The following is a 24,247-nucleotide window of genomic DNA, read 5'->3' as shown; positions in this document are numbered from 1 at the left end:
GAATGTTTATTATCCTCTATTATTCTAACGTTTTCCTTCCTTCTAGAATTCTATTTTATATCATTGTTGTCTTGTATGATTTCCTTCCTTCTGTGTGATGTGTTTTTAAAGACCAATGGACTTAGGTCAGAAATTAGATGAGTTGGTCCTTGGTGAGAAAGAGAACTCCCAACTCTGAATTTGAATTTTGAATTCCCAATCTGAATTTATGCAGCACACTCAAGGGGCTTCCCACGTCGCTAAGTGGGAAAGAATCCACCTGCCAATGCAAGAGATGCGAGTTCAATCCTTGGGTTGGGAAGATCCCCGGAGTCAGAAATGGCAACCCAATCTGGTGTTCTTGCCCAGAAAGCCCCATAAGAGGAGCCTGGTGAGCTACAGTCCATGGGGTCACAGTCAGTCAGACGCAACTGAGCACACAGGACACTCAAAACTCTCAGGGCTCACAACCCACCACGATATACGCAGGAATTGCAAAGACAACGGAGCCATGTGAACTGGCACTTGGGTGTAATGTGTGTGTGCATTAAGGCACGGTTAGTTCCCTGAGATACTTTCAGGATTAGTGAGACCCCAAACAGGAACAGGAGCTCCAGATTATCTCTCTTAATCTGGAGGGGAGGGAACCAAACTTGTTGACAAACAGAGCAGCAGCAATTCCTAGGTGTGAAATGCTACGGTCATCGTTTCCCTTTTCTATCAGATTCATACTCACACTCCACACTTCAGGAAGGTCTTACTAATGGCACGAGTTTTCATTCCATTCTTAAAAGGACCAAGGACCAATATAGATTATTTTTATAGAGAATCTTGGTCTTTTTAAAGGGTTCATTGCAGCCCATGAGTCCAGAGAAGGAGTCATATGTTGTCTACAAGTATCTGCTTCCCCAGCACATTCCTTTGAGCCTCTCATAATTAGGACAGTAACTAAATTGGCCTTTTTTATTTTCCACTGGTGTCAAATACAGCTAAGAGGATTTGCCATCCTTGGATATTAAAGCTCTTTTTGTAACTGGCAGCATCTAATCCTGATTATTCACTGTTTGTGTTTCTAAAATACATATAACTAGAAACAAAGCTTTCAGCTGAGCCCCCAGTTTCACGCCCAAGTTGCCCTTGGTTGTCCCAGCCTCAGTGACTCGCGGCGAATGAGGACAGCTGTACTTCTCCCTTGGTTGTCCCAGCCTCGCTAACGCGCGGCGAATGAGGACGGCTGTACTTTTCTCTTGGTTGTCCCAGCCTCACTGACGCGCGGCGAATGAGGACGGCTGTACTTTTCTCTTGGTTGTCTCGCGGCGAATGAGGACAGCTGTACTTTTCTCTTGGTTGTCCCAGCCTCGCTGACTGACTCACGGCGAATGAGGACAGCTGTACTTTTCTCTTGGTTGTCCCAGCCTCGCTGACTCGCGGCGAATGAGGACGGCTACTTTTCTCTCCTCCTCTTCACCCTCCCCGCAGCCTTTTGCCAGGCCTGCAGGACCCTGGGTAGAACTGGGAAGAAATTTTATTGGACGTATACTTACTTATCTCCCATGCCTTTCACAGTTGTTTTCAGTTTCTTCAGGGGTACATATAATTTTCCTGTTTTATTTTCCTTAATCCAAGACTCTCCAAGGAAGAATAGTAGAAGTTCAAAGTACTCAACATAAATCACTTGCATTTAATATTTTGGTTATTTATGTGAATTATAGATTTCCTTGGGGAACATATATAAGCATAATTTTCCAAACACACTCTAGGGTAGCAGATTTAACAATTTTATGGCATATTAGAATTACCAGGTGAGCATTAAATATTAATTCTCAGGCCACATTTCAGGCCAATTAAATCCAGTTCTCTGTAGGTGGGACCCAAGCCTCAGTATTTTGTTCAAAGAGCTCAGATGATTCCAACATAAAGACAGGTTTGAGAACCAGAGTCCACGAGATGACTCCTCCATCTCATGAGATGTTACAGTAGTTAAAACAATTAAGAGTGTTGAAGTCCAGCACATCTGGGAAATTGCATTTCCCTTCTTAGAGATACTTGTAGATTCACAATAAGCATTTGCACACTAAAGATGGAGAAGTACTGATGGGGAAAAAACCATGGATATAAAGAAAGAAGGAGGGAAAAGAGAGAAAGGAAACCTCATCTCCAAGTAAAACAAAAATAAAAGTATCTGCTTAGCTTGATTTACTCCATCATTTTTTCAAAGTTGTTAAAGTAAACAAGACTGTGGAATATGTATAAAAAAGTTCCTTGGAATAGCCCTACATGGAATGTCATTTGAAAGATACTGAATAAAAGAAATACAGAGCAAAATGTTTTGCTGCAATGCTCGTTAAAAACCTGCAGATATTGGGTTTGTTTCATTGTCATGAGGCATTTGTATTTAAAATAACTTATTGAGGGTAGCATACAAGTTTGAATGTATGCAGGGTTTCTGACAGAAATAGGATACTTGGATCACAGGCAGTATATGAGATTTAGTTTAGAAAAGTCAGTTTCCCCAAATCCACAGAACAAACAAGTTAGACGACTGGTACCTAGAGAACTCTCACTTGTAGTAACCCTGGAGAGGTCTGGGAAGTGCAAACCTTATGTAAGACAGTGGGGTGGTAGACTAGCAGGAATGTGCCGGGACACTTGAGATCCAGTGCTTGGTGGCCCATTCAGGGTCAATACAAATAAAGGCACTGTTGGGCACTATTCCAGATTCACACACTCCATTTGATATTTTCTTCTCCTAGGCTTTTCCATAAACCTCAGAACTTTTTACCCCTGACTTTTCCAAACAACTCTAGTTCTACAGTTTCTTCTTTCCTACATCAAAACCAATTTCAGCCTGTTCTCAGAATTCTCCCAGTTCTTTCTTGAGGACTGGTTCCCTCGTGGCTCAGATGGTAAAGAATCGGCCTGCAATGCAGGAGATGCAGGCTCCGTCCCTCAGTCGAGAAGATCCCCTGAAGAAGGGAACAGCAATCCACTCCAGTATTCTTGCCTGGAGAATCCCATGACAGAGACATTTGGCGGGGTACTGTCCATGGGGTCACAAACAGTCAGACACTACTGAGCAACACACTACTACTACTATATGGTAAAAAAAAAAAGACCTCCCAGCTCCATTCCTCCCCCAACCCCATCTTCCTTGGCAACCACAGTGTAGGAGGGTTTCCTTTTTCTCTACACCCTCTCCACCATTTGTTATTTGTAGAGTTTTTAGTGATGGCCATTCTGACTGGTGTGAGATGATACCTCATTGTGGCTTTGATTTGAATTTCTCTAATAATTAACGTTATTCACCATCTTTTCATGTGCCTATTGGCCATTTGTATTTTTTCTTTGGAGAATAGGACTCATAACATATTTTTTGTTTGATTTCATTTTGGGTTTTCTTGTTTGTTTTTATTGGGTTATAGTTACTTTACAGTGAAGACTCATAACATCTTAAACACAGTTGACTTTCATAAATATTTCTGAATGCCGTGGAAAACACAGTTCCTTTCTCAAAAGAAATGAAAACAAAACTTAAACTCTAGAAAAGTGTATAATTGGCATTCTAGGAAGTCAGTGTCCATAGTAACCTGTGAGTTTGTGAAGGAATGTCCCCTGAACAGAAACTAATGTCTTCTGGTATATAGAAATCAAGGTCAGATGATCAGAACAGGCCAAGGAAAATCTAGAGATAAAATTAAGAATAGTCAGTATCTATATAGATTGTTTGACTTTGCCTGACTTCTGTACCACCACCATAAAAGTGTAATTCTGATCTTCCCATTTAGATTTTTAAATAGCCGTTATTTTTATTTCTTTTGGGAACTACTTCTTAGCTGTTTCTCTCAATGATTCAACCCTTTCTTTCTTATTTTTACATTAGATGGAAAATATTAAGACTCGGGGCAACTTTTCAGTCTTTTTGAGTCATCTGTATCCAAGTCTACTTTCTCTGTTTAAGAATGTAACCCAGATGTCACTGGGTCCTAAAATACTTTGAAACCAGATAAGATTGTCTGGAATCTCCAATCCCATGCCCTTTAGGAGTCTACAGCTTTCTGCATTATGTATTTAAGTTTTCAAGACCATATAATCACCTCTTTCTGCGCTGTCTACTCCACACTGTGTTGATTCAGAAATTCACTTCTTTTCCAGTTTTTCCCCAAGTATCAACTCAGAATAATATCAGGGAAGACCGGGTCATGTTCAGTAATGGACACGACGGGCTTGTGAGCAGTTTCAACCTGCATGTACAGATGCATCCCTCTGCTTCAGATGCCCTTCAGCACCTCCTCCCACCCTCCCATCCTCCCCACATGCTCCTGGGCGCCGCGCTCCCCCACTTCCTCCAGGTCTTCCTGGCTTCCTCCCCCTCCCTCTTTCTCAGAAACACAAGCTCCCTCCACTTATAATTATCTCCTCACATGTGTTAAGTGTCTGTTACCCCAGGTTTGAGACCCTCTATTGATACCAGGTGTCTTATTAGTGTGATTACCAAGAGAAAAAATGAACATTTCCTGCCTAAGTTGCATTTCTGACCCTGCCAAACTATTAAGATAATGAAATTTCCATCTTCTCATAATAATAATACCAATAAAAATAAAATCAATAATAATGATGGTTCCTATTAGATTGTTTGTACATACCCAGCTCTATGCTAAGAGCTTTGTATGCATTATTTGACTAATATTTCTCCATAAAACCTTTAGCGTATGAATGTTTGACTCCATTTTATGTTGCACTAGGAGATTTATGGCTGCAAATTGAGATCTTTCTGAACCATCATATAAAGCAACTCAAAGTAAACCATGAGCAGTTGGATTTGGGTCAAGCTGAATATATCTGAGATGGTGTGGGTCACGATGGGAGTGGGCTGAAATCTACCCCAAGATGATGTCCTTTGTCTATCCATTGTTTTACAGCGATTGTCAGACAAATTGTTCTTCACTTTCAGTGGCAATAAGTGGAATCTGGACCTTGGTGCCAGAAAGTCTCTTTCCTTCCAGTCCTCCAGTCTCCTTGCCCCTGGCTCTTTACCCTTCTGAACACAGCCTTGGAAACAGGAATGGGGATCTCTTAGCTCAGCAGAAATGCCTCCGTCATGCTTCTGTGCTGCCAGAGTTATATATGCTCACATGGGCAGGGCAGTGCATTTAAATCTGTCTTTGTCTTTTTCCTCTCCTAAATACATTCAGTTCCTGAAAGTACTTTTCTCAAATAGCTCTCAGTTCAGTTCAGTTCAGTCGCTCAGTCGTGTCCGACTCTTTGCAAGTCCATCGCCCACTCCCTGAGTTCACTCAAACTCATGTCCATCAAGAATGTGATGCCATCCAGCCATCTTATTCTCTGTCATCCCCGACTCCTCCCGCCCCCAATCCTTCCCAGCATCAGAGTCTTTTCCAGTGAGTTAACTCTTCGCATGAGGTGGCCAAAGTATTGCAGTTTCAGCTTTAGCATCAGTCCTTCCAATGAACACCCAGGATTGATCTCCTTTAGAATGGACTGGTTGGATCTCCTTGCAGTCCAAGGGACTCTCGAGAGTCTTCTCCAGCACCACAGTTCAAAAGCATAAATTCTTCGGCGATCAGCTTTTCTTCGGCGATCAGCTTTCTTCACAGTCCAGCTCTCACATCCATACATGACCACTGGAAAAACCATAGCAATAGCTTTATACTCTACTTTTGCAGTTTTCAATTTACTGTTGCTTTATACGTTGTTCCTCCTTATGTAGAACATCGCCCCATCTTTTCTGCTTCTCCTGCTTCCTTCTTACCTTCACTTGTTCCATATGCATCTTAGATCAATATCTAATGTGAATATTCTAACTAGTCCTGTAGGTCAGTCTTCACATCTGAAAGTCTCTTGACTCAAAACCAAACACACAAAACTATGGTTTGTTGAGTCTCTTGTAGAGATTGAAATTTGTTTTACAGGATAATTAGAGTCACCTTTACCATTTCCTCCCGTTGACTTTGCCTGTTATAGTTCACTGGGGTGGTTATTATTTATGACGTGTGGCCCCAGATGATTGAGAGGGAACGTTTCATGTGCAAATGGAGTTTACTGTGTGTGTGTGTCCATCTGAATGAGTGCCTTTTCATTTTGTCAGAAGTGTCTTCACCTATAGCTTGATTTAATGCTTCAGGCACAGACTTAAGTAGAAAACAACACTGCTTTGAGGCACATTGAGGACTTTATCTTCCTGACAAAGCCCTTCAGTTATTTTATTTCCAAAATAAAGATGCAAACTCCATTTCCTGGAAAAAAGATTAAGTGAGCTCTGAGAGTCTGAGGACATTAGTTCACGTACGCTTCTGAGAGAACTATCCAGGTCATTTTTTAAAGTGGTTTCTTCTTGAAGCTTTCAGATTTAGAGACTGATTTAAGTAAATGTTGATTTGATCTCAACAGCTTCTCTCATTTGAAGAGGTCACTGCTTTACAGAGACTTTTAATTCTGTGCAATTAATAAATCATACTGATAAGCAAAAATAATAGAGAATGTTAAGAAGCAACAAAGAGGGTATAAACAGATAGGAGGTTCAAATACAACAAGGGAAGACTAACAAAAGAAAATAATAATAATATAAAATACCAACTTACTCTTCCTGGATACTGTGGTAAATGTAAGATTTGCAATAATGAATAATACATAAAAGTAAATCCTTTATATATTTCAGATCATAAAGGAGAAAGGAAGTATCCAGGGCATCCAGTGGGTTAGTAATGCAATCTGGTTTTTCTGGGCTCTTTCAGTCCTGTTCCCTAACCCGTGCTTTAAGACTGTTGTTTATGCTTGCTTGGTCCTTAGTATGTCCTAGGGTCTCAGTACAATCTTACTGAATGCTGATAACAAGAGAGTTAAGGATATGTATCTATTACTGGGATGTTACAACACAGCCCCTCAGTTTCCTCAGGCCCTCTGGTGACGTTTGGGGATCATTTGCCCCCACTCATGTTCCTTGCCTCAGTGTGCTGCCTATAGTCTCTAAGCAGTATAGAAGAGACGGTGCTGAGTATCATTATCTTGTTCCAAGATTTAAATAGAGAGTGTTTAATATGTCACCATTAACTGTGAGGTCAGACTTCTATTCCTAGTGCACTAAGATATTTTCTCACATACAGATATTAGGTTTTATAAAAGATATTTTAAGTCATCACAATGATCATATAATTTTCTTTATTCTGTCAATATGGTGAATTATGTTGGTTGACTTTCAAATGTTAAACCTACCTTATAATCCTGAAATACATTCCACTTGAGCATTACATATATATGAGATGATTGGCTAAAGTTTCATTTGGGAGGTTTTTATAAATGTTCATGAAAGGACATTAGGTTATAGTTTTTTTTTTCTTCTTGAAATGTCTTTATCAATTTTTGATATTAGGAGTGTGCTAACTTCATAAGATGAGTGGAGTATTCCTTTAGTATTCTCTGGAAGAAATTATACAAGATTGGTGCTATTTATTCCTTAAATGTTTGAAAAATTCTCTAGAGAACCCAGATGAAGCTGAGGATTTTATTTTGGGAATGTTTTGGATTTCTAACTCTTTTTTTTTTATATAAATGTAGAATGATGCAGATTTTTCTTTCTTTTTGCCTCCATCTTAATTGTGCTGTTCAGCAAATATGTGTATTTTATCTCGGTTGTCAAATGTATTGACATAGTTTGCTCATAATATTCTTTACTATTTTTCTACTCTCCTCCCCTCTCTACTAAGTGCAGGGAGTCTTCCATTCTTGCTGCTCCACTGTGAATATGCTTTTATAGTTGCCTCCATTCTAGTTCCCAGTTTTTAACCTGACTTCCTTATCTTTATCTCCTGAGTGGTCTTTGTGGTTCATGAAATTTATCTTTCTCTACATTTTGTGATACCCATCACACACACACAAAAAAAAAACCATTGAGGAGAGGGAAGGAAGGAATTCGTGATATCTACACAGTTGTTTCAAGTTCAGATTTTAAGACACTGTTTCTTAATCAGCTAAATTTCTATAGTACTCTCTTTTATTTTTATTGGCCTACCATAATGATCTGTGCAAGTGTTCGAACTTAACCAGCTTTGGCTTTTTCCAGTACATTCATGAAGATTGTTTTCTCCACACAGTTGAAGACCTCCATAGCCTGTGATCACCTGGGGATGACTGCTTCTCCCTGTGGTTCAGTGGGTAGAGTTTTCTAAATTTCCCATTAAAAATAAAACCACTTCAAGATTCCTCTGTGTCCCCTTATTTGCTGTCTGGCAGCAATAAATGGGCCTCGCTCCAGATTCAACAGTGACCATCTGCATTTTTTGTCAGTTTAATGCACACCTCTCTGGGTTATACTTACTAACTGTTCTGCTGAACTATATAGGATGCTGCAGGCTCTATACTCTGGGCTCCCATTTCTATCAGGTTCACTGACTGGTCTTCTGTTCTCTCCTCTTCAGGCACTTTTACGTCTAGGAGGCAAAGTCTATGCTGCTATCTGTATTCACATCTGCCTAGTCTTTCGGGATAATCATTTTATCACTCACAGCTGTCTACCTTGTACCTGCACTAGTACCTTAAAGGTCACTAGGCTTTAAATTAATAGTAACACAAATCATTACAAAAACATACATGTTCTGTGTGGGGATCCACTTTACTCACCAGCATCTCATTGGCAGCCGTGGAAGCGCAGAGGCAACACTGAGCAGTCGAGGCCCACGTTGGCGTCCATCCCTGATGTCCCCGTTAGTGGGTGGGGGCACTCTTCGCTTTCAAGGAGACCCTCTTCAGCTGTCTTCCTCTCGGCAGACTGCCTCTCATCCTTCGAGTGACATGCAGATTTAGAGGCATTCCTAGAATTATACTCCAGGCAGCTTTTACTACTTCGCCAACGTAAGCGAGTGAAATGGTACTAATTCTCTCCCCGGATCTGAGATGACAGAATTTTGCAAATCCAAGCAGTGTAACTGTCGGAACGCAGGTACTAGGAATACCTTGACCTAATGTACCTCTGTGCCTCCCCAGAGCCACTCAGGCTGTTTCCTTTATCCTCCAGCTTCTTCTGTGAAAGGAAACTTTGTATTAGATGGTCCCAACAGTGATCCATGCCTCAGGCTGTTAGCGTCATCCAGGACCGATTTCTGCTTTCTCTGCTTAACTGCCTTCCCTCTACCCTTGTCAGTGACCATCTGAGTTTGATAAGACCCAAACAACTACTCTTGCTGAAGTTTGTTACACTGATGTTTGAGTGTTATAGCAAGAGCTGGCTCAGATGGTAAAGAATCCTGCAATGTGGGAGACCTGGGTTCTATCCCTGGGTCAGGAAGATCCCCTGGAGGAGGAAATAGCAACCCACTCCAGCATTCTTGCCTGGAAAATGCCATGAACAGAGGAGCCTGGTGGGCTACAGTCCATGGGGTCATAAAGAGTCAGACACCCTTGAGCAACTAACTGTTTCACTTCACATAGCAAGGACTAGGCACACCCATTTACGATCCTACATAATATAACAGTTACTTCAAATGAGCAAGTTTGATTAATTATTTTAGGAAATTTCAAAAATTGAAATGTGGGGATTCCCTTGCTACTCCTTTGCTGTACAGATAATTAAAAGCAAAAGTCTGCAATCAGGAACTATATAAAACTTCCTAAAATTTTATTTTGCTTTGGGAGGGAAGTAAATCAGGGACTAAAAATTTGGAGTTTCATTTTTTTGTTTCTTCAGAAATAATCAACGAGTCCATAGTAACAGAAATATTTTGCTCTAAATTAAATAAGTAAAAACACAATTCCTCTCTAACTTCATCATTTTTTTCTCTCTTCATGTAACTATCTTGGTGATGCAGTGTCTAGACTTCTTGGAACAAGTGATGGAGTCTGGAATTTATTCTGTGGGTTTGAAAATGGCTATTTGGGTTTCCAGCATACGCCATGTGAAAACCCAGTACTTTCAGAATATGTGAAAATCATCAACCTGTTTACCAAAAAAGAAGACTTATCCATGGAATGTTAAAATTTAAGCTGCCACCAACAGGGAAATATATGGATTTATCCATTTTATCTATACCATCTCATTGTAATATGGTTCCCATCAGCCATTGTATCCAAAAAAAAAAAGAAACAGAGTAATTTGTACTCATGAAAGATATTTTCTATTTTTTGAGAAAAAACAGTAAACTAAATTAGCTTAAAGGATAGACATCCATTCTTGTTTTGGTTTTAATAAGTAATCCACAGAAATGTCTGAAGTCAAAGAGCAGAGTTTTTATATCACAGGTTCTTAGGTTTTTGTCATTTATTAGCTGGATAAAAAGAAAGCAGTCTTAGGCACTAAGATCTAAACCATATTTGTGCAGCCTGCATTATAAATTCTGACTGTAGTTTATCTTTGCTCTTAAGGAAACCAAATGGAATGCTTGCAGAGGAAGTTCAGAGGTATTTCTACCAGTTACCCAGAGCTGAGAGTTGATCTTGCACATGGCTGTAGCCATTTCCTATAAGCTCCTGTGCCTAATTTTACAAGTCTTGTCACATCTTGAAGCTTTACCCTAGAAAATATGTCTACCACAGAAAAGTTTTACTGCAAAAGTTTATTGAGAAATAATAATAATCTTACAGAGTATAAAACTCCATAGCTTTGACTTATTTAAAATAAGCCTGTCCCTAATTTTAAAACAACATTCTCTAGCTCTGTTAGATTTTCTGTGACACCAAAAAAAAAAAAAAAGCAACCAGAAAGCTTTTTCTTTTAAATAAAAAATATATGACACACTGAACTGAGCTGATTGCATTTATACTAAAAATTGTCTATAAGTTCTGTTCAGAAGAGCAGCATAAAGTTAAATTATAAAATAAGCATAAGGGTTAGTAGCTCTTCTAGACAAAAATTAGGTATTCAGAGTATAAGGTAAAAATTAAAAATCTATGGAAATGAAATGACAATAAAATGTTAACCAAGGCATTGTTATTCTATATTTCTTAATTGGAACTCCAATTATTAAAGTTACTTTTTTAAGTTGGCATATTATACATGGCCATGGGCTCCCCTGGTGGCTCAGATGGTAGAGAATATGCATGCAGTGCATGAGACCTGGGTTCAGTCCCTGGGTTGGGAAGATCTGCTGGAGGAGGGCATGGCGACCCACTCCAGGATTCTTGCCTGGAGAACTCCCATGGACAGAGGAGCCCGGAGGGCTACAGTCCATGGGGTCGCAAAGAGTCGTACACTACTGAGCGACTAAAGCACACACACACAGTCATGATCATGGAGACTCAGGATTTTATTTCAAAAGTCATGAAGCTGACTGAAGAGTGGACTCACTCCTACATCAACAGAACTGGAGTGCGCTCACAGTATATCCCAGCTTGTCAGTATGTAAATGGGTGAGCCATCCTGCTAACTCAGCATTGTTCTGAAGAGAAGATGCCCGAGAATTTAAACTATGAGCACTTCAGTTTTGACTACTTTCATAACTTCATCAAATGCCATGGAAGGTATGAAGATTTACTGATTCCTTCTACTGAACAGAACAAAGATGAGGTTTTGGATAACTTTGCATGATTTCAAGAAACTTATACAAAAGAATCACACAAAATGCTTTCCACTAACTACACTGCTTGAGAACCCTAGTTTGGCACAAGAGGTCTGAAAGTGAGGTGGATTCTCATGTGAAGTCATGAATAGCGCTCTGTATGGGCCCAGCCCATATCCCTATGTCTGATTCACAGAAAGTTCTTCTTAGCGATGTGGACACTGGAGCAGGGGTGGGTCAGGCAGTATCCAGTGACACTGCCTTCTTATAAAAAGGACACCCACAGTCACTGATGACCATTGCAAAGTTTGGAATTACTACCTCTGGCATAAAAAATACCAAGATCAGTGGGGGAGTATCCTTTGACTGTTGTGTTGTACCTCTTGGAAAACCGTGACCAAAGCGTAGACCATGAGCCACAAAGAGTATTAACTCTATCGGTAAAAATATATTCCCACTCTCTACACATCTACTAGGATTTTTGATATCTAATTAAAGAAACTTTTTCCAAAGTATATTCTTTAGAGGACTAGTTTTAAGCAAAATCAGCAGGTGCTAAAGAGAAAAAGTTTTAGAAACTGATTTAAAGTCCCCTTTCAGAAGGCTTCTGTAAAACCTGATTTCTCAGAGTTTTGAAATTCTATGTCTATAGCAAAGAGAGCTTTCCAGGTGGCACCAGTGGAAAAGAATCCACCTGCCAATGCAGGAGATGCAAGAGACATGGGTTCAGGCCCTGGGTTGGGAAGGTTCCCTGGAGAAGGAAATAGCAACCTGCACCAGTATTCTTGCTGGGAAAATCCCATGCATGGAGGAGCCTGACGGATTATAGTCCACAGGGTTGCAGAGAGTTGGACACGACTGAGCATGCACGCAGTCACATCCAAGAGGCCACATTATGCAGAATTGCTCAAATGCACTGAAACACAGAAAGCTTTTTTTTCCCAGCTGAGCTAACATTCTAAAAAAAAAAAAAAGTGTAGGTAATAGTAAATTAAGAGATGCTTAAAACCTGTAGGACATAAGCAAACCACCCATCTGAAATGGCCAAGGAACTGTTACCTCCAACACTTTCTGAGACAGTTTTGTTGGCAAAGCAGACACTTGCCATGTGTGCTAGATATGAAATAATATTTGCTGAAATGATTCCAGAGGTCTGTACTTTTTTGAAAAATTGACAGCAGTTGGATCCCTGAGTAACTGTCTAAGGACACAGGGACAGTGATGAGCAGAGTGGGTTAATGTATTTGTTTAAAGGTTATATGAACACTTTATAGGGGTGGGGAATTCTCTATACAGAATTCAGAATGATTAATGGCTAAGAGGCATACAAGACGTGTAATTGGAAATGGAAGACTTTCTTCTCATAGCCTTTTTATTCGGCCACTGAACAGTTATTCTACTAAGTACCAGGCACAGCGTTAGGTGTTGGAAGATGCAGCCATACGTAACACTTGGCCCATGCCTTTAGGAAAATGAGAGCCTGGATGATTTTAATAGAAGAGTGATGAACTCTGTGAGAGCACAGAGAATGAGGTGCAGAAATCTCTGATGATTTTTAGCTATGAAGCTAAATTAGTAATATCCCCAAGCCTTGCAGACAGTTGTCCTTAGTCCACATTACAAGGTTGTTTTTGTACTGATAGGAATTGCACGCAGTTGTTATCAGCAGTAACACACGGATTACAGGCAGCAGTTTGGCTTGTTTGATTTAGGGTTGCTTTACTAAGGTTGTCTCTATTTTCAGCAAACAGAATTAGTAGGACAGTGCTCGTTCAGGATGGAGAAGCATTTGTCCGGAGTTGCTCTATTTCTCCATGAATAGTAAACAACATCTGATGAGCCAATCTCCACTCAGATATTTCCCTGGATTCAGAATTATCATGGCTCTTGGATACTGAACATATCTATCAATACATAACATTGTAATTTAGATTTTGTGTATTTATGGGTGCCCTTCTTATGTGAAAGTAGCGACTTTAGAAGAATAAAGAATCATGGGCTTGTCGTTTCCATATGAATTGTTTCAATGAAACTGTGTTTTGAGAAGTCTTGTTTTCATCAGATGATTCTAGCTCTGAAATTTTGCGATGATCAAGTTTAGAAACTCAGAAATATAGTTGATACCATGGAAGATTCCATTCTCAAAAGAGAAGAACTTCAACTTTTCAGAGGATATGTATATTAGAAACAGGAATATGGGCCATGCTTTGTGCTTACAGAGGTGGGCATATAATTTTTCTGCGTCTTCAATTTTTTGTTGCCAAAATACATGCTATCCCCAACACATATTTTACTGAATCCTACAACTTAGTGAAAAGTGATTGAACTATTGTATCATTCATTGAGATGAAGAAAATTTGGAGAATTAAAGGAGTGGAAACGGAAATACTGGCAGTGACAGTATTGAGGGAGGAGGAAAAGGCAGTTTCAGCATGACCTGGAGTATTTCCTTTATTAAAAAAAAGCTATTAAATGACAAAAGAATTGAAAACATCTGCCAACTGTGATTGCTGGGAGATAAGTATTTCTTACATTATCCCTCTTTATTTTACTTAGAAAAGAATTATTTTTCATAATATGATTTATTCATTCAACAAATAATCTGTTGAGAGCCTACTATGTGCTAGCAGTAAAATGGAGGAAAAAACAGAGGTCATCCCTGCCCACCTGGCAGGCATTTGTGTTTTGGATGTGAAAGTGAGATGTCTGGGAGCTAATGTAGTGTTCAGAAGAAAAACATGAGGGGGTGGGAAGAATGAACTTGTGCTCATGTCGGAGATGTGGGCTCCTGTTGGTTCTGAATCAATAAGAGATGGCTATTCTATACTGCTAGAAACTGCATTATTTTCGGTCAAAATAGACTTTAAGTTTAATCACACATTGGTGGGGGCCACACATGGAAAAGTCTTATGTGCTATCACTGTTCTCGCCGGCCGCATGCCCAAGTTCACCTGCATTTCTCTTTGATTTCCTCCAGTACATGACTGCCGCGGCTCCTATGCAAGGGACCTACATCCCCCAGTACACGCCTGTGCCTCCGACAGCTGTTTCCATTGAAGTAAGTCCATCTCTTCTTACAGAACGAGGTTAGAGCAGATAAATCTCAGCCTCATGCACCAGGCTCCACTGTAAACCCCCCAAATCCATAGTTGTGATTTTTGTGCTGCTTGAAAGTTTGCAGTTGAAAGCTCACTCTGTGAAAGTATGGACTTTACTTGAACATGCCTTTCCCTTGCTTTGCATAGGACACAAGCAAATTTGGTATCCAGGTCTCAGAAGAATGCCATTTTTATGCTGAGAGAAAAGACCAAAGATCAAATAACTACTCCATCAAATGGGAGCCACAAACAATCAGAAAGAGGAAGGGAAACATTTGAAGCCTTTTGAATAAGCCAGTTCTCTGATGCCCTGTTACTCCAAGGGCGCTTCCTCAGCCAACATGAGCAGCAGCACCTGTTAGAAATACAGACTTTCAGACTCTACCTGGATCTACCGAATTAGAATTTGCATTTTCACAAGAGCCCTTAAGGATCAAGGCGCACGTTAAAAATTAAGAGGGACTGGATTAGAGCCCTGGTTCTCAAATTTTTCTGCACGTTGAAATTATTTCAAGATTTTTTTAAAAATAGTGACGCCTCGGTCCTATTGCCAGAGATTCTGATGTGGTCCAGGGTGTGGACTGGACCTGAGAATTTTTAGAGGATGCCAGGTGATTCTTTTGTGAACCAAAGATGAAGGACCACTGCTGTCACCAGTGAACCTTGATGGGACTGTGACAGCCTGCAGACAATGGAGGAGAACTTGTACCACTCTGGTTGGTGCAGACCATGAGTAACAGTCACGTTGGCCTTGCTGGAAGCTTTCTCCTCTCCTCTCTTTCCATTGGGCTGAATCCATTTCCTCTATACACTGTTTAACTGGACAGAGCAGAAAGATACTGGATAGGTGGGGCATGGGGCTACGTGGACGGTGGTAAGAATTTGGAGGTCTAGACTTCTCTCTGCTCCCAGTCCCCCTTCACCTTCTCCCGATGCACATTTGCTGTTAGGGTCACAGTGGGTTTCTTCCATCAGCTGGGACTCCCCTGGAGTTCATGCCGTTGCTGCTCCTCACGCTGGACACCAAATGTGTGTGCTTATCCACAGAATTTGAGGTTTTTGAGGACTCTAAAACAAGGAGACACGCTTGAGAGTATTTATTATTGGAAACAGTCTAATTATATCAATAAATCTGAGATTTAAAAAGAAGTATATCACTAAGAACTATATAAGTATACCCTGATATATTGCCTTGAGTTGTGCTTATAATGGAAAGCACTGATTCATTTTCTATGTAAAAACACTCACTGAAAATTCACCAGTATTCATACAAGTCAATGCAGGTAGGAAACTCCAAAAACTGTGTAATACCAAATAGTATATTAGGGGTGAAAAAATATTGAATTCATAAAGGGAGAATTTTCACATTTTGAGGAGCAATTTCAGGGAGCTTTTGTTAAGGACAGTACATTGATCAAAAGCCTGTATCTCTGCAGAAGTCCAAGGCTATAAGTACAACCAGGAGAATGTAGTGATATGGATTCCCTTCCTAGGCTGACTAACTACCAAACCTTTCTCAGAACCAAACATAACTTCTGAGTGAGGACCAACTCAAAAAATCCATTCCTGTTGGCATCTGTGAGAAAAAGGAGCCATCAAAAGGCTAAAGGAAGGAGCAAATCACAACTAAGGATGTTTGTTTCTTTCTCTGAAACCTCTAACTGAATCCCAGTTCATGTTGAGGAAAATAAAAGTAAATAAAACAAATCAAATTCCTTAAGGGAAAGCGTATTTGACAATGTCCTTTTAGAAGAATTCCAAACCTTAATATAGATTTCTATTAATAGTAAGGTCCATTGTTTTGCCAGATCATAGAGACAGGGTAGAGAAATTTATTCCCAGGAAAATGCTCAAATGTAGAAGTTTTTATAGGAATTCTGCACGTTCTTTTTTAATTAAGGAATTATTATCTAGTATGGCTATAGGCAACTGCAATTTAAAAGTTCTAACTTCAGGCAAAATGACTTCTTGATCATTTGGCTGCTACAGGGTCTTCTGATGGCAAGTCTTCTTGGTGACACATGGAGGTAAATTCCGCAAATGAGTTCTGTGGTTTTTCTCCTGGTGTTTATTGTGGGTTTATGTAGCCGAGTGCAACTCTATGCAAGCCCAATGCCAGATAGCACAGGTATATGCCCTGTCCATCTGCAAAAATCCCTTCTGCTCAAGCCAGTGAGGTTCTATGTCCCTGTTGCCTCCACAGGGTGTTGTGGCTGATACCTCTCCCCAGACAGTGGCACCTTCGTCCCAGGACACGAGTGGTCAGCAGCAGCAGATAGCAGTGGACACAGCCAGCGAGCATGCATCTGCGTATTCCTACCAACAGTCCAAGTAAGTCCTGGCCATGCTAAGCTCTGTCCCTGCAGATCTGCCATCTGGACTTCACCCTCTCGTGTGGCATCTGCTAGCTTTAGCTCAGTAGAGACCATGCCAAAGTCAGTGACAGACATTCATTTAGTTCATGATTCTGCGGGTTGGCATTTGGGCGAACCTCAGGCAAATGCTTCTTCTGCTCTTGACTGGGCTTGTGTGAGCATCTGGGCACACAGTTCTGCTTCTGGGTGTCGGTCATCTGATGGGTGTGGGATGGATAACATGGAGCCAGGTGATGCTGACCGTGGAAGTCTCAGAATTCAGAGAACAGCCAGAGAGGGTGCCCAGATGACCAGCATGTTTTCAGTCCCATAGGCCAAAGCAAATCATGTGGCCAACCCCAAAGATAATGTAGGAATTCACTACCAAAAGGGAGGGGCATTGTAGCCATTTTTACAAAAAAATTCTATCATGCATATTTTTGGAAAAACTGCAGTGTTCCCACTTGAAACTGCATAGTGTGCCTGCACTGTGTTCTTGGTGTCATCATTCTTAAATGAAGACAGCAACATGCCCCTGGCAAGAGTGCTTCAAGCTTACCCAGTAAAACAGTTTATGAAAATGAGTATGGTGAAATAGAAAACCATATGGAGTAGAGACATTCAGGAATTAAATGGCAAAGCAAAAATCAGGGAGTCAGAATTACTGCTGACAAGCCTTAAGTCACTTAGAAAGCCAAGTACAGTTGGCTTTGTGTGGAGTATCATGGAGATTAAAATTTGAGTGGTTTTGATTGAAACCAAAGGAATTAACAGAACTTCAGTCTATATACAGAAGTTCTCTCATGGTAACTGTTCTACTTTGTAGGTAATGATCAAAGCCCTGGTGGATAGAGAATTCCCAAAGACTCTTCCTGTGTGCAGAAGAGTGGTGCAAATGAGTGGTGCTCATTTCTTGATCATAAGTTTTCTTTCCTCTCAATTCACATTTAGAGATTCGTTTGTTGTTGAAAGATTTAATCACGTTAATGGCACCTTCTGTACGTGGTTTCACTTCTAAAGTAGACCCTCCAAATTAAATGTGCTACAGTAACAGTCCCCAACCTTTTTGGCACTGGAGACTGGTTTTGTGGGGAGGGGCAGCGACGGGGTGGTTTGGGGATGATTCAAGTACATTACATTTACTGTGTACTTTATTTCTATTATTATCACACTGTCATATATTTACACAACTCATCATAATGCAAAATCAGTGAGAACCCTGAGCTTGTCTTCCTGCAACTAGATGGTCCCTTCTGGGGCAATGGGAATGGCTATAAATACAGATGAAGCTTCGTTTGCCACTCACCTACTGCTGTGCAGACCGGTTCCTAACAGACCATGGACTGGTGCTAGTCCATGACCTGGGGGTTGGGGACCCTGGTGCTAGAATATGACTTAACCTTACAAATACAAGGTATTATTTTATCTTTTCTGCATGGATTTAGGGTTTAATTAGTTAATAAATGGTTTCCAGGTGACTACCGGAGAAGGAAATAGCAACCCACTCCAGTACTCTTGCCTGGAAAATCCCATGGACACAGGAGCCTGGTAGGCTGCAGTCCATGGGGTTGCTAAAGGTCAGACACGACTGAGCGACTTCACTTTCACTTTTCACTTTCATGCATTGGAGAAGGAAATGGCAACCCACTCCAGTGTTCTTGCCTGGAGAATCCCAGGGACAGAGGAGCCTGGTGGGCTGCTGTCTGTGGGGTCGCACAGAGTCAGACACGACGGAAGCGACTCAGCAGCAGCAGTGCTTTATCATTACTGCTACTACTACTATCAATATTATATAATGATTTATGTATATATATATAATATATAAAACTTTCAGGAAATACCTATAGCAAATAATGCATTTTGGTTTTTTTATTAGGTTTTTAATTTTTATTTTATATTGCAGTATAGTTGAATGACACTGTTGTGTTAGTTTCAAGTGTACAGCAAAGTGACTGAGTTTTACTTACACATATATCTATTCTTTTTCAAATTCTTTTCCATGTAGGTTATCATAGGATATTGAGTAGATCTCCCTGTGCTATACAGTAGGTCCCTGTTCCTTATCTGTTTTAAATATGTATATGTATATGTCCATACCAAACTCCCAATTTATCCCTCCCCCTGCCACCATTTTCCCCTTTGGTAACCATAAGTTTACTAAGTCTGTGAGTCTGTTTCTGTTTTATAAATAGGTTCATTTTTATCATTTGTTTAGATTGTGCTAAACTACATCATATGCTATTTGTCCTTCTCACTCTGACTTGCTTCACTTAGTATGATAATCTCCGGTTCTGGCATGTTGCTGCAAATAGTTTTTTTCCTCTTTTTAATAGCTGGGTAATGTTCCACTGTGTATATATATGCATCCTCCTTATCCATTCATCTGTAGGTGGACATTAAGATTGCTTCTATGTCTTAGCTATTGTAAACAGCTGTAGTGAACACTGGGATGCATATATATTTTTGAACCATGCTTTTCTCTGGATATAAGCCTAGGATTGGGATTGTTGGGTCATATGGTAGTTCTGTATTTAGTTTTTAAAGAAATATCCATATTGTTTTCCACAGTGGCTGTATCAATTTACATTCCCACCAAGAGTGTAAGAGGGTTTTCTTCACACCCTCTCCTCTTATTGTTTCTAGACTTTTGATGATGGCCATTCTGCCAGATGTGAGGTGATATTCATTGTAGTTTTTATTTGCATTTCTCTAATAGTGAACAATGTTGAGCATCTTTTCATGTGCCTCTTGGCCATCCATCTGTCTTCTTTGGAGAAACACCAATGTAGGTCTTCTGCACATTTTTTGATTGGGTTGTTTTGTTATTTTTTATATTGAGCTGCATGAGTCATTTATATACTTTAGAAACTAATCCCTTTTTGGCCACATCTTTTGCAAATATTTTCTCTCATTCTTTGCATCGTCTTTTTATTTTGTTTACGGTTTACTTTGCTATGTAAGAACTTTTGAGTTTTATTAGGCCTCATTAAACCATCACGGTTCAATATGAGAAGATTGTACCTTTCTAAGAATTTGTCCATTTTTTTGTAGGTTGTCCATTTTATTGGCATATAGCTGCTTTATTTATATTTGCTTTTTACATCTGTTATTTCAGGAGATGGACCAAAAAAGATATTGCTGCAATTTATGTCTGAGTGTTCTTCCTATGCTTTCTGCTAAGGGTTTTATAGTATACGGTCTTACATCTCTGTCTTTAATCCATTTTGAGTTGTTTTTGTGTATGGTATTAAATAGTGTTCTAATTTTGTTCTTTTACATGTAGCTTTCCAGTGTTCCCAGCATCATTTATTGAAGAGACTGTTTTTTACCCATTGTAAAGCCTTGCCTCCTTTGTCCTAGATTAATTGATCACAGTGCATGGGTTTACTTCTGGGCTTTCTCTCCTGTTCCACTGATCTTCATTTCTGCTTCTGTGCCAGTACCACACTGTAGCTGTGCAGTGTAGTCTGAAGTCAGGGAGCCTGATTCCTCCAGCTTCTTTTTTCTTTCTCCAGGTGGCTTTGACTACTTGGGGCCTTTAATGTCTCCATACAAGTTTTAAGATTGCTTTTTTGTTCTAGTTCTATAAAAATGCTATTGATAATTTGATAGGCATTGCATTGAATCTGAATATTGTCTTGGGAAACATAGTGATTTTGACAATATTGATTCTTCCAATTCAAGAACATGGTATATATATATATATATATATATATATATCTTCATCTGTTAATGTCATCCTCAATTTCTTTCATCAAAGTGTTGGAGTACAGGTCTTTTGCTTCATTAGGTAAATTTATTCCCAGGTATTTTATTATTTTTGATGTGATGGTAAAAGGAAGTGTTTCCTTAATTTCTCCATCTTTCCTTATTAGTGTATAGGAATGAAACAGATTTCTGTGTATTGATTTTGTATTCTACTTTAACGAAATCACTGGTGAGCTCTAGTAGTTTCCTGATAAAGTCTTTAGGATTTTCTATGCTTAGTATCATCTTATCTGCAAAGAGTGATAATTTTACTTATTTTCTAATGTGGATTCCTTTTATTTCTTTTTATTCTCTGACTAATATATCTAGAACTTCCAAAACTTGTGGAATGAAAGTGATGAGAGTGGACATCCTTTTCTTGTTCCTGATCTTAATGATGAGACACTGAAAGCATTTCCTCTGAGTATGATGTCAGCAGTAGGTTTGGCATCTATAGACCTTATTATGTCGAGGTATGTTTCCTCTATGCCCACTTTCTGCAGAGTTTTCATCATAAATGGGTGTTGAATTTTGTCAAAAACTTTTCTGCATCTATTGAGATGATCATATGGTTCTTATTCTTCAATTCATTGATTGATTTGCATATATCAAAGAAACCCTTGAAACCCTAAGATACATCCCACTGGATCCTGGTTTATGATCTTTTAATATATTGTTGGATTCAGTTTGCTATCTAGTATTTTATGAGTTTGCATCTATGTTCATCAGTGATATGGGCCTGTACTTTTCTGTTTTTATGGTACCATTATCTGGTTTTGGTATCAGGGTGATGGTGATCTCATGCAGTGAGCTTGGGAGTGTTCCTTCCTCTGCAATTTTTTGGAATAGTTCCAGAATAGCCATTAAGTCTTCTATAAATGTTTGATAGAATTTGCTTGTGAAGTCATCGGTCCTGGACTTTTGTTTCTTGAGAGTTTTTTAATCACAGTTTCAATTTCAGGACTTATGATTGGTCTGTTCATATTTTCAGTTTCTTCATGGTTCAATTTAGGGAGATTGTACCTTTCTAAGAATTTGTCCATTTCTTCTAGGTTGTCCATTTTATTGGCCTATAGTTGCTTATGGTAGTTGCTTATCCTTTGTATTTCTGTGGTATCCACTGTAACTTCTTCTGATTGTAATTTTATTGATTCGAGCCCTCTTCGTTTTTTTCTTGATGAGTCTAACATTTTATCAGTTTGTTTATCTTTTCTGATATTGTTTCATTTACTTCTCCTCTGATCTTTATGATTCCTTTTCTTCTACTAACTGTGGATTGTGTTTTTTGTTCTTTCTCTAGTTGCTGTAGGCGTAAGTTTAGGTTGTTTCAGATTTTTCTTGTTTCTTGAGGTGAGATTGTATTGCTTTGAACTTCCCTCTTAGAAATGCTTCTGTAATGTCCCATAGGTTTTGGATAACTTTGTTTTTGTTGTCATTTATGTTTATATATTTTTTTTATTTCCTCTTTGATTTCTTCAGTGACCCTTTGGTTGTCTGGTAACATATTGTTTAGTCTCCGTGTATTTGTGCTTTTTTAGAGTTTTTGACTATAACATTTCCAATATCATAGTGTTTTGGCAAGAAAAGATGCTTGATATGATTGATTTTCCTAAATTTACAGAGGCTTGATTTGTAGCCCAATATGTGATCTATTCTGGAGAATGTTTCATGTGGAGTTGAGAACTATATTCTGCTGCTTTTGGAGGGAATGCCCTATACATATCAGTTAACTCCATCTGGTCTAATGTGTCACTCAAGGTTTTTATTTATTGATTTTCTATCTGGATGATCTGTCCACTGAAGTAAGGAAGGTGTTAAATTTCCCCACTATTTTTGCACTCTTATCAATTTCCCCATTTATGGCTGTGAGCATTTGCCTTATATATTGAGGTACTCTGATGTTGGATACATGTATAGTGTTATATCTTCTTGGATTGACCCCTTAAACATAATGTAGTGCCTTCCCTATCTCTTATAATACTCTTTAGTCTCATGTGAGTATTTCTACTCCAGCTTTGACTTCCATTTGCATGGAATACCTTTTTACATCCTCCCACTTTCAGTCTTTGTGTGTCCCTAGCCTGAAGTGGGTGTCATGTACACAGCACATCCATGGCTCTTATTTTTGTGTTCATCCAGTCAGTCTGTTTCTTTTGGTTGGAACATTTAATCTATCTACAGTTAAGGTAATTACCAATGTGTATTTTCCTACTGCCATTTTCTTAATTGTTTCAGATTTGCTTTTGTGGGTCTTCTTTCTTCCCTTATTCTTTTGTGATTTGATGACTATCTTTAGTGTTGTGTTTGGGTTGTTTTTTCTTTTTTGCATGTCTATTGTAGTTTTATGGGTTGCAATTCCCATGATGTTTTCATATAGCAGTCTATATATATACTAGACTGTTTTCAGTTGTTTCTCTTTTAATTTCAAATACATTTCCAATATACTGCATTTGTGTCCTTTTCACAATTGCTGGTTTTGATATATTTGTGTGTGGATGATTTCCTAACTTTCCTGTTGAGTGAGTGAAGTCACTCAGTTGTGTCCAGCTCTTTGTAGCCCCATGGACTGTAGCCTGCCAGGTTCCTCTATCCATGGAATTTTCCTGGCAAGGATACTGGAGTAGGTTGCCATTTCCTTCTCTAGGGGATCTTCCTGACCCAGGAATCAAATCCAATTCTCCCACACTGCAGGCAAACTCTTTACCATCTGAGCTACCAGGGAAGCCTTAACTTTCCTGTATATTACCCTTTATCCAAGGGTCTTTCACTTACAATTTTGTTTCTAGTTGTAGGCTTTTCTTTTCCACCTAGAGAAGTGCCTTGAGCATTTAAGACTGATTTGGTGTGCTGAATTCTCTGAGTTTTTGCTTGTGTATAAAGCTGTTGATTTCTTCATCGAATCTGCATGAAAGCCTTGCTGGTTTGAGAATTCTTGGTTGTAGGGTTTTTTTCCCATTCATCATGCCACTTCCTTCTGGCCTTCAGAGCTTCTGCCAAAAAATCACCTGATAGCCTTGTGGAGGTCCCCTTGTATGTTATTTGTTGATTTTCCCATGTTGCTTTTAATAACTCTGTGTTTAATTTTTGTTAATTTGATTACTGTGTGTCATGGCATGTTCCTCCTTGGGTTTATCTTGTATGGGACTCTTTTCACTTCCTGAACGTGGGCGACTGTTTCCTTTCCCATGTTAGAGAAGTTTTCACCTATAACCTCTCCAAATATTTTCTCAAGTTCATTCTCTTTTTTCTTCTTCTCAGACCCCTACAATGAAAATGTTGGTGCATTTTGTTGTCCCAGGGCTCTCTGATACTGTCCTCCTTGCTTCTTATTCTTTCTCCTTTGTTCTGTGGCAACGATTTCCACTCTACATTCCAGATCACTTATTTGTTCTTCTGACTCAGTTATTCTTCTGATCATTCCTCCTAGTGTATTTTTCATTTTAGGTATTGTATTGCTCATCTCTGTTCCTTCTTTAAATCTTTTCTTTATTAAAACTTTCTCGTACCTTCTCAGTCCATGCCTCTGCACTTTGAGATTTTGGATCTTTACCATTGTTGCTCTGAA

The 24,247-nt window shown here is 39.3% G+C and overlaps 1 protein-coding gene across 7 annotated transcripts in view; it reads left to right on the top strand.

Moving 5' to 3' along the window:
* The window catches only part of RBMS3 (RNA binding motif single stranded interacting protein 3), an 841,063-nt gene that overhangs the window by 794,262 nt on the left and 22,554 nt on the right, over positions 1-24,247 (top strand). For 5 of the 7 annotated variants that reach the window (XM_055414762.2, XM_055414770.2, XM_055414766.2 and 2 more), the window contains 2 exons: positions 14,461-14,541; positions 16,785-16,912. In XM_055414762.2, the coding sequence (XP_055270737.1) occupies positions 14,461-14,541; positions 16,785-16,912 (209 nt within the window). Of the gene's footprint in view, positions 1-14,460; positions 14,542-16,784; positions 16,917-24,247 lie in introns of those variants that run through there. The other 2 variants (XM_055414768.2, XM_055414765.2) reach the window with 1 other exon arrangement.

This window comes from Moschus berezovskii, chromosome 24 (genome assembly GCF_049115385.1).
Source record: "Moschus berezovskii isolate FMDL1 chromosome 24, NW_MosBer_1.0, whole genome shotgun sequence".
In the NCBI taxonomy this organism is placed as follows: domain Eukaryota; kingdom Metazoa; phylum Chordata; class Mammalia; order Artiodactyla; family Moschidae; genus Moschus; species Moschus berezovskii.
This window is presented reverse-complemented; position numbering and strand designations above follow the sequence as displayed.